General features: G+C 44.5%; 1 protein-coding gene across 2 annotated transcripts in view; it reads right to left on the bottom strand.

Moving 5' to 3' along the window:
* The window catches only part of PRKG1 (protein kinase, cGMP-dependent, type I), a 1,071,278-nt gene that overhangs the window by 976,620 nt on the left and 79,851 nt on the right, over nt 1-14,807 (bottom strand). The window contains exon 1 of one of the 2 annotated variants that reach the window (XM_019538592.1): nt 3,444-5,271. The exons of the other annotated variant lie outside the window; for it this stretch is intronic. Within the exon in view, the coding sequence (XP_019394137.1) occupies nt 3,444-3,754 (311 nt within the window). The 5' untranslated portion in view covers nt 3,755-5,271. Of the gene's footprint in view, nt 1-3,443; nt 5,272-14,807 lie in introns of those variants that run through there. 2 annotated transcript variants of the gene reach the window in all.

Here is a 14,807-nt window from a genome sequence, read left to right on the forward strand (position 1 = left end):
GCCGAGCCGGGTCGCAGCGCACGGGCCGTTCCGGCTCCTCCGGGGGCAGCCGGGAGCGGCGGCCGAGCGAAGACACCGGTTGCTAGGAGACCACGGCCCCTCCGTTGCAGAGCGGCCGGGAGGAAGCGCGGCCTCCCAGACCGCTGCGCCTGGGCCGGGCCGTGCCCCCGCGCTGGGGCACCCGGCGCGCCTGCCCTCGCCCCCGGGAGAGACGAAGTTGCACAGGGCGCGAAGGACTCCCGCAGCCCACGGGCATCGCAGCTAAGGGAGAGGGGGCTGGGGACCGGCCACGCGGTGCTGGAGACAATGAACGGCAGGACGTGCGGACGGCCTCGGAAGGCAGCATTCCCCTGTCTGAGCTGATTAAAATGCAATCCTACGGCTACCTCGAGAACCCAGACAATGCCCTGGTGCTCACGTCCTGCAGTCACTCCAAGCCACGCGCCGCAGCCACGTTCCTCGCCCACCGCAGACTGTTTCAAGACATGGCTCTGAGCCACTCGGGCAATCTACAGTTAGGAAACCACGACCCTGGCCTTACTCAAGAGGCCCCGAAAGAGGGGGAGGGAGGAGTGCATCTTTTGAATGCATCCCCTCAGTAGAAGGATGCTGGAAGAGTACTGTGTTGTGATGTGATTATGTAAAACCCTGTCAGTAGCTGCTGAACACAGTGAATTAAATCTTTTCGTGCTGACTCTCATAACTACATCGGAATTGCCTGTAACCTTGTATACAACGTGATCCTTAAGTACCAGGGAGACATTTTTTTGGCCGACTCTGAACAACACTTTCTATCTCAGTTCTCTTTCCTGAAAGCATGGGTACTAAACTTGACATGATTTCACACGCTGCCGAAAGCCTTGGAATTAACATATTTAAAACTAATATGAAATGGATGTGGGTTTCATAGCATCAGCCCTGTTTTAAATCTAAGGCATGGCAAACCAGGGAGTCTATAGGAAGGTGGGTGACAGACTGAACTGCAGCAGGGGATGGTAAATAATCAATGACCCAATTTCTCCTTTCGGTTCCTGTTAAATGCTACTCCAGGGCGCTGCTTTCCAAGAAGGATCAATTCAGTGAGTCTACAACTCCCTTGCACATTTCCAGATCAGTTCTACAGCTTCCAGTCCCTCCATTGGGCTGCAGTAAGAAAGCAACTTGTATTTTCATTTGATTGCTCTGCAAACTCTTCTTTTTCATGGGGGTAAGTCAGTCTTCAAAAGCTTTTCAACAGAAAAGCCCATGCAGACCAAAAGGAAGGCCCTGACCACGTGTCATGACAAGCTACAAGGACTGCCCTGTTTCACATGCCTGCAAGAAAAAAAGAGCTACTACAAGAAGCGGCTTAACAAACCAAGTTATGAAAAAAAAATCCCTCCCCTCCTTCCGCCAATCGCTAATACCGCTAGGAAAATGTCAGCCATAAACATCAGATTTGACTTAATGAGGTCCCTTCTCGCCTTCCAGACTATGTATGACTAGTTTGAGCAGCAATAAGCCATCTCCCAAGCAAGGGATCCCAAGCCTTAACTCTTAATCAGACAAATTTGACGACTCTAGATGAAACAAATGTGTTTGGACACACAAAATAATTAAAAAGAACATTAGGCAGGCACTGATCTGAATCTAGAAGAAAAAGGGTATACAATTATGTTTATTGCTAGCAAATGGCACTTCAGCTAGGAGATTTTACTCACCCACACCACTTCTTACTTACGGTATGAAGAATATCCTAAGTCTGCATGTTCAGCTGTAAAACACTTACACTCAACACAAAATGCATTTATTTTCAAACTGACTGGTTCTGAGATCATCATGCTGATAAGAAATGAAGCTGCTCCTGATGTGTTTTGATGTAAGTAGTGAACTAAACAGTATACAAGCTTTTTCATGATGATTGAACCAAATACATCAAGATTTATTGGGTAGCTATAGAGATAATTAAGTACTGTGTGGGGGATGTGATATTCTTTGTGTTTTAATGGAGAAAACCATATCAGTTTGCATAGTCTTTGATGGGAAGTGTAAAACCAGGGCAGACTTATTTAAACGCATTAAAAAAAGAGATTTCTTACAAACTTTCCCTTCACCCTTTCTTCTGGGGACAAACAACATATAGTTGCAGAAAGATAGTGGTGCAGGGCTTTTACCCCCTGAAAAGTTCCCAGCTGCGGGGGGGGGGGGGGGGGGAGACACAACAACTGTGGGAGAAAGTGTGTTGCTTAGGCCTTGAATGCGAGGAAAACACGGCACCGGTTTCCAGCCTCGAGATCTTCCCTCTGAGCTGGTCCCTAGTTGAACCGAACTTCAGCCAAGAAGGAAATCCCCACAGCTGCCGGTGGCTCCTCAGCCCTACCTCCCCTGCCACTCCACATCGCCCTGCCTGCCAAGCTGTGGATGACTTCCAGCAGTCTGAAGGGAGGGAGTCTGAAGACAAGCTCTATCCTGTGTAGACTGATCCTTGCTCACCCCACTCTTGCCGCCTCATTCTCCCTCCTACTACAATCAATCGCCTGATGCCTATTACTCCAGAGCTCTCCATAAAACCTAATGACAGGGCTCCAGGGCTACTGTCCGCACACCTGGCGGGGTCTGCCTTCCCCACCCTCTCTCCAAACTTGCTGGAGCAGAGAAGGCCTCGTCCCTCATCAGGTGTTCGCCCAAAAAACCCAAGTGATTTCCCCGAGGCGGTGTGGAGCCGGGGCAGGAGCCGCGGGCCCTGCTGGCTGGACACGCCAGCCCGGCCGCCGGCTTTCCCTCCCCCGGGAGCGGCTCCGCACCCCGGCCGGGAAGGGCACGAGGCTGAGGCCGCCCGAGGCGCCAAAGAGAAGATGTTTTTTCCGCCCGGGGACGCAGGAGGGCGGCCGCAAGGTGTCAGCTGCCAGATGACAGCGCTCAGCTACGCACACAAGGGATGGCGGGTGGGAGACGGAGCAGCCGGCGAGGAAACAAGCTGCCGCCGCGCTCCCGGGGCACGGCGCCGCGGGGCTCCGCTCGCCCATTGTTTCAAAGCGCGCCGGGCTCTTCCCGCAGGCTCGAGGCTGAGCTGTGAGGCCCGGAGGACGGTGTGTGCAAGCGGGCAGGGAGCAGCAGCTCCGGCCGGCTCCCCCTGCCCCCGCTCCGCGACCCCGGGGCACCCCGAGCCGCGGCCGCGCGGGAGCGCACAGCCCGACCCCGCCGCGCCGGGACAGGGAGCGCGAGGAAAGGCTCGGGACGCAGGAGGCAGCAGCAATGCGGAAACACACAGGGCACGAGACAGACAGGGCAGCCCCCGGAGCGGCCCGCAGCGCAACCCGCGGGCTCACCCGCGGGCAGGAGAACAGACACGGCAAGCAGGAGGTGCGGGGACTCGCCTGGACAAGTGGATGGACAGACAATACAGACCACTCAGGGACCAAAGACAGGATGCCAGATGCACACAACGCTTAACCCCTGCTTACTGTGGGCTCTTGGGATAGAAGGGAAGGGTGACATGGCTGAGGTCCTGGATGTCAAAGGCGGTGGGCTCGGCGGAGATCGCCTGCCGCTTGGTCCGCTGCTCGCCCTGCAAGGTGCCGGAGCCCTGCTGCTGCGCCTGCTGCGTGGCGGGCCGGATCACGGAGCGGTACTTGTCCAGCTCGTTCTGCAGCTTCTGGATCAGCTCGTCCTTCTGATCCAACTCCAGCTCCAGCTCGTCGATGAGAGCATCCCGCTGCCTCAGCTCCTCGATCTTCTCCTGCAGCGCGTACTGTAAATCCCGCAAAGTGCCCATGCTCCTCCTCGGCCCGGCGGCTCCTGCCTCGGAGCCTGGCTCGTCCGCTGCGCTCCCGGCAACTTTCCCCCAAGCGGCCGCTGCCTCCCACTTCGGCCAACTTTGCTGATCGCTCCGGATCGACCTGCGGCCGGCAAATGCCGCTCGCCCCTGAAGCACGCCCCCGGCCCCCAGCCTCCAGCCGGCAGCCTGCGCCGCGCCGACTTGGCCGCGCTCGCGCTCGGCTACGGGAGGAGGATTAGAGGCATAATCCGAAAGGGAAGCCCAGCGGCGCCACTCCGCTGAAGGCTGGGGCGTGAAAGGTGATTTCGATCTGCCTGCGTCAGGCTAAGACTGGAGAGAGGCACACACTCACCGAGGGGGAGGGGGCACGGCAGAAAGGGGCGTCTGCAGGATGCCGTAGCACATGCACTTTCCCTCTGCCTCTGGCACCGGGGGGGCCGCTCCGGGGCCAGCGCAGCCGAGCCGAGCCGAGCCCCAGCCCGCGGCGGGGGGGGCAGACCCTGCCGCTCACAGCCCGGGCTTTCAAGCGAGGCGCAGCACTTCACGTGTGCCCGCCTTGCCCCTGGAAACCGGCCACGGACCACGATCTCCGCTGCCCCCACGGTCCTCATCACACGCCCCCGCTTTGCCTGGGCATCCCCGGCTGGCTTTACACTCCTGTCTGTTTACTCCTTAAGTCTCCGTCAGGAAAACCAGGCAACAAGCACTGCTAGGAAGCAAACCCTTCACGTTCCAGTGATCTGGGGGGAGCTGAAGCCCTAGGGTGCACACATACACAAGCACAAGCTTTGCTCCTGCGGTGGGAAGGTCAACACCCACAGGCCCAGCTTCCTCCAACTCTACCCACTGTGTGGGAAGCAGGGAGGACCTACTGCCCCACCAAAGGAAAGTCTGGCAGCCCCTGCCCCCAGCGCAGTGCAACTCTGGTCAGGAACATAGTACTGCACCCCAGTCTCACCCCTAGAGCTAAAAAGCGGACATGACACACATCCTGGTTACAGGGTGCTTCCAAACCAGATGCCATCTTAATTCTACTGAACTGGACCAGTTCTGACAGTAATCACCCAAATAGACACTGCTTGAAGAAAGAACAAGACTAGCTGCTCCCAGGGTGCAAGCCCCAAGCATCTCAATAAGATACATCCAAGACAACAAAGACACCAAAATGGCACCTGTCCCAAAATCCTGCAGATCCAGCTTTACTTAGTTCCCATCTTTCCTATTTCACTAGCTGGGTAGAGAACGAGTATCTTTCTACTTAACCAAACAGTGCAAACCCAACCAAATCCTGGCTGAACACCACTTCCAATTCCTTGGTTTTACCAATTTTCAAGAGCCATCATCCAATTTCAGTTGTCCCATAAAAATAAAAAATCCTGTCTGGAAAAGGAATCTACTTACTCTTGGCAAGTGTTGGTCCCTTTTCCCCTTTGCCTTCCTCCTCTCCCCCATACTGTAATCTAAATAACAAAACACATTCTACTACTTCCAGAGAAAAATCCCTATACTGGTACACTGGCCCAGTAGCACTGGAAGAGTACACACAAAAGTATGATCACACAACTTGTCCACACAAATGAAGAACTTAAGTGGGAGAAAAAAAGGCTTAAACTGCTCCATCCAGGTGCACATGTGGATTTATCAAGCATGCACATGCTAGGATGAAGCACCAACATTTGATTTCTACACTTAGGCAATAGAACGGGCCTGATCCAGCAACATCCAGGTGCCAAATAAGTGTTTTTCTTATGGCTTGCACAGGATGTGTCAAAGCATAGGTTTTGCTGTTGTAGAAGGGAAGGTGTTTTGACTGCACAATTAGTGGCTTGGCACCATAAAGCAACAAGATGCAACAGACCTTAAGTGCTGGCTGTGTGAAACAGGAATGGTTATACTTGTTTTCTGTTTGGATTATATAGCTTTGGGGGCTGGGATAAATACTGCTGTAGTTCAGCTGGATCCAGGTGCGAGATATGGGGTTTTGCTGCATTCATGGATAGTTGAAGTTCATGTTTTCGGTACATTAGGAATGCCTGCTTCTGCTCTTCTTTCAGGCATTAAGAACCCAAGAAATGAGAAGCTAAAACTGACAGGGACAGGATACAAGAAATGGATTTTTGCAGAACTCATGCACTGGTCTGAATCAGGATTCAAAAGGGTTTTTTTATGCAGTGGGGTGTCCAATTTTGTTCTCTACATTTATAGTACAGTTTGGTGCTTTTGGGTGAAAATGGACAAGGATCAGTTAGATTAAACTTATATATTATTCTACTCCTAAATACGGATATTTGACTCACTTCAGAGCCTCAGCTTTCCACCTACAGATGAAGTTCTTTATAATATTGATGGAAATGTATAACTGAAAAAAACATGACAAATGCCTTATTGAATACTATGTTTAAAAGGATTTGGATCATTAATATTTTCTGATCCATTTTCTAGGATGTACTTGATATATTTCTTCAAAGCACATTAAAAACAGTTACACATTTTTAAATACATTTCAGTTTAAAATGCCACAGCTGAAAGTCTTGCCACATGTGCATTAGGCATAAGAGAGACATAATATTACTAGAGGCAGGGATTTCTTAGGGTGATATCTTTTACTGGACCAACTGCATAGTTGAAGTAGAGTCAGATGAGCTTTTTAGAGAAAGACATTCTCGTATCTGATTGACAAAGAATGTCTTGCATTTTAAAGCTTGTCTAATTATCCCAATTCTGAGGTTGGTCCAATAAAAGGTATCACCCTCAGAAATACTAACCTATTAATTCCTGGGCCATCACAGTGACAAAATCATTCTAACACTACCATAATTTTGCTGATCTTTTCAAAACATGGACATTTTAAGTCCTTTAACTTCAGAACCCCTTTTTCCATCTATTTCCCCCACTTAAACACAGTCAGCCCAATTTACTCTCTCAACATTCCTGTTTTAAAGATGAGTAAGGCAGATGCAATCTTGAAGCATACAGTATAGAATCCAATGTTAAGACAAATTTAGTATCCTTTCCCTTCTTTCAATAAACACACTTAATTTTTCATTGCATGTGGTTTTCACAGAAATACAGAGTTATAAACATTAGGATTGGAAAGGATCTCAGGAGGCATGTAGTCCAACCTGCTGCTCAAAGCAAGACCATCCCCAACTAGATCATCCCACCCAAGGCTTTGTCTAGCCAGGCCTTGAAAACCTCCAAGGACTCAGATTCCAACACCTCTCTAGGTAACCTATTCCAGTGTCTTACTACCTTCCTAGTGAGCGAGTTTTTCCTAATATCTAACATAAACTTCCCTTACTGCAACTTGAGACCATTGTTCCTTATTGTGTCATCTGCCACCACTGAAAACAGTCTAGCTCCACTCTTTTTGGAACCATCCTTCAGGTAGTTCAAGACTGCTATTAAATCCTCTCTCAGTCTCCTCTTCTCCAGACTAAATAAGCCCAGCTCCCTCAGGCTTTCCTCACGAGTTAATGTGCCCCATTCCCCTAACCATTTTGATTGTCCTCTGCTTGACTCTCTTCAATATGTCCACATCCTTCCTGCAGTGGAGGACCCGAAACTGGACACAGTACTCCAGATGTGGTCTCACCAGTGCCAAATAAAGCAGGAAAATCACTTTCCTCAATTTGCTGGCAATGTTCCTACTAATGCAGCTCAGTATGCCACTTGCCTTCGTTGCAACAAAGGCATGCTGTTGGCTCATACTCAGCTTATTGTCCACTGTAATCCCAAGGTCCTTTTTTGCAGAGCTGCTTAGCCGATTGATCCCCAGCCTGCAGTGGTACATGGGATTCTTCTGTTCTAAGTGCAGGACTTTGCACTTGTTCTTATAGAACCTCATGACATTTATTTTGGGCTGATCCTCCAATTCGTCTAGGTCTCTGAATCCTACCCCTACCCTCCAGCCTATCTACCATTCCCCCCAGCTTGGTGTCTTCTGCAAACTTCCTGAGGATGCACTCTATGCCAACTTCTCGGTCATTGATGAAGATGTAGAATAAAACTAGCCCCAGAACTAACCCCTGGGGCACTCCACTTTATTACTGGGTGTCATCTGGCATCAAGCGATTGAGTACTACCCTCTAAATCTGGTGATCCAGCCAGTTTTCTATCCACCTTACAGTCAGTCCATTCATCCAACCTGTACTTCCTTAGTTTGCTTGCAGGAATATGTGGGAGACCATATCAAAATCTTTGCTAAAGTCAAGGCATATCACCTCCACTGCTCTCCCTGCATCCACAGAGCCAGTTATCTCATCATAGAAGGCAATCAGGTTGGTCAGGCATGACTCACCCTTGGTGAATCCATGCCGACTGTTCCTAAATATTTATGCATAGATGAACAAGACAGTATTTCAGATGACTAACTGCCACCCTGCACAACTTTTGAATAAAAATAAACAAATAATAAGACAACAGTATTTAAATTTTCTCAAATTCATGTCTTAGGTGTGAAAACTTGTACAATATTTGTAAAAAATAAAAACCCCATAAATTGTCCCAGCAGTAATGCTAGCAATAAGGTAGATAGTCAGGACAGGTGTGCTTTGTGAAGCACCACGCACACTTATGATGCTCTAGAACAAATAATTGACAATACTTATTCTAAAACCTTGCCTCTTTGGTTTACTGTACTCCAGGAATCACTTCTTAGTTTCATGAGCTATAATACTGCGATCATTACTTTAAAAGATTTTTAAAATAATCTGAAATTATGGATAAAAATGAGAGATTCTAATGGTCCCCATTACAACACTAAGATCCAATGACAGTTTTTGAGTGAAAAATTACAATATATTGGATTTATGTGTGCATTTAAACAAAATTCACATATATTTTGTATAACCATTAGATAAAGAATCCAAAGATTTCCACAAACAATCAGCCAAATATGTCATAAGACTTACATATTTGCCTATTAGCACGTCTTCTACTGTCCCCAGTTGACCACAGGGCAATTGTGAAATCAATGAATTTCTTGCATTTCCTCCACTTGCTTGTATTACTGCTCTTATTATATTAACTTGTTTGTATTCTCAGTAAAAATTCTGTGTTTGGGATATCTACAGTACTACCGCATTAAAATAAATAAATAAATAAATAAATAAATAAATAAGTTAAGCCCAATTTTCCACACCTTCTCCAGCTATTAATTTAACAATATAATGCTTCCTCTTCCAGTTGAGGAATCCTTTGTAAGTACTGGTTATCAAGCCCCAAATTACATCGTAAACCATATCAGCACATTAAGGCAGCAGTTCTCAACCTTGTTTGTAGCAGGACCCATTTGTAAACACCAATGGCCAGTCCCGACCCAGTGCCCCTCACTCCTGAACTGCTGTCCCGCACCCACAGTGTGTGGGGCAGGGTGGGGTGTGTGTGCACGGTGGGGTGGGAGGGGAGTGGGGGGCAGCAGCCCTTGCAGGCTGGAACTCTGCTAGCCTGCAGGAGAAAAGCTACGGTTTCCTATGTTTTTCTCCTCTAAAGAAGAATCCAGTTATATTGTAATCCACTTTTGGGTCATGACCCACAGGTTGAGAAATGCTGCATTAAGGTACATAGACAAAAGGGCCTTCAGTTAATGGAGTTCACATTCAGGTAAATTCCAAAACCTTACAAGCTGATTTTTAAAAATGGCTTCCTAGTTTTTCATAAATATCTTCTGTAGATGCTACACCAAAAATACTGATTTATATTCACTGCCAATGTGATGACCAAAAAAAAAAGAAAAGGAACTTGTAGGGAGGAAAAATTGGAATGCTGCAGCCTCATTGACAAACTACAGATTTAAGTTTGGCCATAATATGCCACTGAAACTTTTTATAATAAAAAAAAACTTCTTGTATACCCCAAAGTCTATACTGTATCTAATCCTGAGCCCCACCTGCACGTAAAGATCCAGAATTTAATAAGCCTGAAAGAATGACCCTCCCTCCCACATTCCCTAAGGAAATCCCTCTTCCAAATCTGTGCTAAAAAGTATGAATTATATGCTTCTTGAAAACTTATATACATATATATATATATACACACACACATACACACACACACTTTTTCCAGCATACACAAGATTCAAATTTTGATCTACTTAGACAATTTGTGTATCTGACTTCTGTATTTTAAATGGCACCTGGGCCAAACTCTTCTTCAAGGATCATCTGTCACCAGACATAGCAAATATTCCCACTAAACTGCCATCCTCCAACCCCAAAATACCCATCTCAAAAGAACATCCCATCAAAATGAAAACATCAAACTGGATCTCTGAGAGATGCAGCTTCTCTGGCAAGAACAAGCCAAGAACATTATGAGGTACCACCATTATCTAGGAATGCATGGCTGAATTTATCCTCAAGATGTTTTTTTTTTTTCCTGGTCCAATTCAAGTTCAGTTATTGGCTCCTTTTCAAACCATCCTTAGCAGGGAGTCAAACTAGTTTTACATGAAAAACAGGAATCATGAGATTTGAATTGCTTGGCTTATTTCCCTGGTAGCACTCACAGACATTCATGCCAAGTTTCAACAGAGGCGTATCACATATCTCACTGACACTAATACAACAGAATTATATATGAAGTAGAATACATATTCTATCCAATGGTGCACAGCAACATTGTAATACCAACAAGAAATTAAGACCAGTCATAGGAATCATAGAGAAGTAGGGGTGGAAGGGACCTCCAGAGGTCATCTAGTCCAATCCTGTGCCTGAGGCAGGATCCCTATTCAAGCCATCCTATATGATCCATAATCTAAACTCTTCATAAAATTACTGTCAACCCTGACACAACACAAGAACTAAAACCCTAAAGTGCCACAGGTAAAGTGGGGCAACTATGGTCCAGCTTCTATAAAAGGTTGTTAATATACACTCAAGAGATTCCAGGCAGAGGGCCATGCCTCCTACTACAGAAAAAACCAACAAACTCCACAGTCTGTACCAATCTGGCCATGGGGTAAAAGTCTTTCCTCACCCAAATATGGCAATCGGTCCAACCCTAAGTGAAGGGGCAAGATCCTCTAGCCAGGAACCAATATTACTAAAATGACAGGGAGGAAGTTAAGTATGCAAACAGCGATTCGACTCATACATGAATTCCAGGGGGGAGAAAAGCTAGAGTATCTTTAGCAACAAACAGTGCTTTGTTTTACATTTCATGTGAAAGACAGTATTGTATTCCATCTGAGAGATGCTACCTCTAACTTCACAGGGCTCCATATCATCATGCTGGGGTCCTGGGGAAAGAGTGCCACCTACTGAAACATCAACGATATCTGGTTTTTAACTTAAAATTTCCCAGCAAAGACTAGCTGGCTCTGACATTGCTTAGTTTATAAGCAATGACATTGCTTATAAATGACATTGCTTAGTCATTTGAAATCACACCCTAAGATTATATATCTATCTATCTATCTATCTATATATATCTATATATCTCCTTAAAATTAACAAAGCTTATAAGTTAAATTCCAGTTGATGTACACAGATACAGAAGCACGGGGAAAAATAGTTGGCCTCTCCCTGGTGTACCTAGACAGAGGACAGCCAGAAAGAATATGCTTCTCTCTAGCAGTACAAGGAATGGGGAGGGATGGCAGGAGGAGGAATATTCTTACTGTAACTGCACAGTATTTGCTTGAAAAAAGTAAAGCATACGCTACACCTTTCAAAAGGGTGTAGCAGCTGACATTTCTGAGCATATTTCTCAGTGCTCTCAGAAGATTCTTCCTGCCCGTGTCCTCCGCAGGCACAATGCCTCCAGCAACTGCCACTCACACTGTAGATGTCCTCATTCCCTACAGCACACTGTTGCCTCTCGAAGTCACAGTCCTATAGCATGAATCAAAAGAATCAACTGGGAAAGAAAACAACCTTAGAAGTTAACAATGAGATCCCTGTAACGACTTCATAGTGGGAATCTCCCTTGCGGAGGCCAACTTCATAGCAATGTTCAATCTCTTTAGTGATGGCATGGAGTGTATTCCACCCTATTTCCCTCAGGAAAAAACAAACAAACAAACATCATTTACTTATTGATTTAGGAAATTTCTAGGCTTTCTTCCATCTCTTTGTAAGTACTATTAATGAATGTATATTCCATTCTAAACATAATTAAAGGACAGAAGAGAAATTAGAGCAGTCAAAAGGTAGATTCTTTTCAAATGAAGACTATATTTTAAACCCAAGTGAGTCCCAAGTGCTAGAAATCATGTCAACATCCCAAATTTATTAATCTGATTGTATCTCAGGATAAATATTCAAGATTTTTTTTAGCATCTAGATTCAGTTATCAGTAAGGAACATTTAGGCAGCATTTGTAAAGAAGGTGCAACTGTTCCAGTCTGCTGCTCCAGGCAAGTCATGCTAGTGCAAGGATCATTCTGAGTAGAAAAACACTAGACAGCACATGAAGTCAAAATATAAAGTTCTATTAACAATAATAATAATAAAAGTATTTGCTGCAGAGATGAAGAAAATAGTACACTGCACTATAGCTGATAATATATTTAGCTTTTTATATCATGTTAGAGGCATACATAACAAAAAAATGAATACCTATATCATACAAGGCAAAATGAGGAGAGATTAATCTGTATAGTAACACAGTCATCTATGTAACACAGTGGATTTTGATGCTTTGTCTACACTGCCCCATAAAAGCCAATTTCAATTGCTTATATTCCTTTATGGATCTTTTGCCCAAAAGAAGTTAAAAAGCATGAAGACAGAAAGCACCCAAGACCAAATAACTGCAGAGGCAATATTTTTTAATTGTATTTTATTTTTTAAGACAGAACACCTTCTTCACTTTAGTGAATACAAGGTTGCCTGCACCCCTGGATCATGGCCACAGAAGAACAGGAAACACCCAGGCAAAACTAACAAAATGTATTAGATGTATAAATAGTTGAAAGCTTAAATATTATAAGCAGTATGATACTAAAATACATTTGTTTTATACAAGATGAGTGTTTTATTCACATAGTTAAGGATATTTTCAAAGTCCTATTACTATGTCCTTAAAAAATATACTTTTCCCTTGCAAGTAAAAAGAGAGAAAGAGATTATTGCTACCTAAACTGCCTACCTGGCTATAAAAGTCATGGATCCTCTACAATATTCAATGCCTTTGCGTGAAATATTCCTGTACAACCTGCACATTCTGAGCATCAACTCTAAGTGGAGGGAGGGAAGACTCTCGCTTTTTGTAAGCTTCTGTTGTTCCAAATGTAAATTTTCAGCTGGGTAAGAGACTTTATCCACAGAGTTGCTAGTGTTATGCTCAATATACTGAACCAAAATTGAAAAAACACTTACTTTCTCTCTTTCCCCTTGGGTATGCAGCCTTGGAAAGAAAATAATTCCCATTCTCTGCAGAGCCCCATCAGAGGCACAAACTAGAAAGAGGGAGTAGGTTGCCAAATGGAATAGGAGCTATCAGTTACAGAAGTTCCTTAAACCTGTATAATTTTATATCCTCATACCCCAAGCTGTCGTTTTTGTTGTTGTTCTTTTTTTTTTTTTTTTCCCCAACCTCAAGCAGAAGGTTGACCACGTGAATAAATCAACTCACTGCAAAGCTAAGGGATTCATGGTCTTGGAGACTGGATAAGTCTATAAGACTCTTTAAAATGAGTCAGATACCTTAAATAATCTCTTTGATGCATGTTAAGCAGCTAGTCATTCTGAAAACTGCCCAAACAAATACTTGCTGCAATTTTCTACTTACTAATCAGACACTGGATAAGCACTTCTCAACAGTTTCAATGCACAAACTATTTAAAGAGGAAGCACCATTCAGGAAGAGGAATCTCACACAAGTGCAGCTTCTTCCTTCGTGTCAAAATAACTAGTATGCCATCATCTTAATATCTTTACAGAGCTCTGCGTCACCCAATGCATGTTAACAGACTGCAAAGAATGAGGAAGGGTTCTTTCAAAAATATATATAGTTATTGTTGAAGTCTTGCTCATTCCATCTTTACCCTTGCATATTGCATTAAATGAAGCCTCTGACTGAAGTCAGTATTCCAGGGACAGTATCCTGGATGGACTATGATTCCCCCACTCTTTAGGGTATTAAGCATTCTTATTCATACAAGTTAATCTCCTTGTACTAAGGAAGCACAGGCTGGCATTTCATTACTCTCTGTGCAAACCCACAGGGAAGAGGCTCTGCTGTTAGTGCCTAGCATCTCTAGTTCTGAACCATCACATCTCTAGTAGCATTCCAGACCAAACAGTGTCTTCTTCCCTCTTGCCATTCAACCATCATACTGGGGAAGGTGTATTGTACTGGCTTATCCAGTCTTCAAGACAACCAACTTGAAATCTGTTTTGTACTAAATATTATTATGCTACCTACATAAACAATGCTTTTAAAAATATTTTATGATTGATGTATCACAAACAAATAGCCTTTTTACCTGAACAAATTTGTTCCATATTTATTACATTTTATATATACCATATACACACGGAACCATACAGGAGAAACACAAATGACTAAAAACACATTACAACCCTATTTTCAATTTTTACTTTATATAACTAGACCATTCTTCTTTTTGCAGATCAGTTTAGGTTTTCTTCCCTTTTAGAAACCAATTAATGAAATAAAATACTCATGTGAGTTATGCAATTATAATTTTTTTTACTTAAGTATCTGGTTTCAGTTGGCTCTAGATCTCTTTTATGTCCAGAATTTTAGCAGGTTTCCAAGAAAACTGTGTCTTCACAGCAAAATTCTTCAGTTTGGATAGCCAGCATCATTTGATGCTCAAACCCTATCCTATCAGCCAGAATTGTGACTAGTTTCTTCATACCTTCTACATAAGAGATAGGGACTGAGGTAAATTTTATCCCTAGGAAATAACTACCCACTTATAATAAATTTCTTAAAGGATTACAATATTTTTGCAAAGAGTCATCCTAAAAAGGAATAAATGTGCTTTAGCTCTAATTGTCTTTGCTTTGAGGCTTAAGCTATTGTGGTCTATTTTTTTCTATGCAAGACTTCATTTTGGCAAAATCAGTACTTT

This window comes from Crocodylus porosus, unplaced genomic scaffold (genome assembly GCF_001723895.1).
Source record: "Crocodylus porosus isolate Cpor-Errol unplaced genomic scaffold, CroPor_comp1, whole genome shotgun sequence".
Lineage (NCBI taxonomy): Eukaryota > Metazoa > Chordata > Crocodylia > Crocodylidae > Crocodylus > Crocodylus porosus.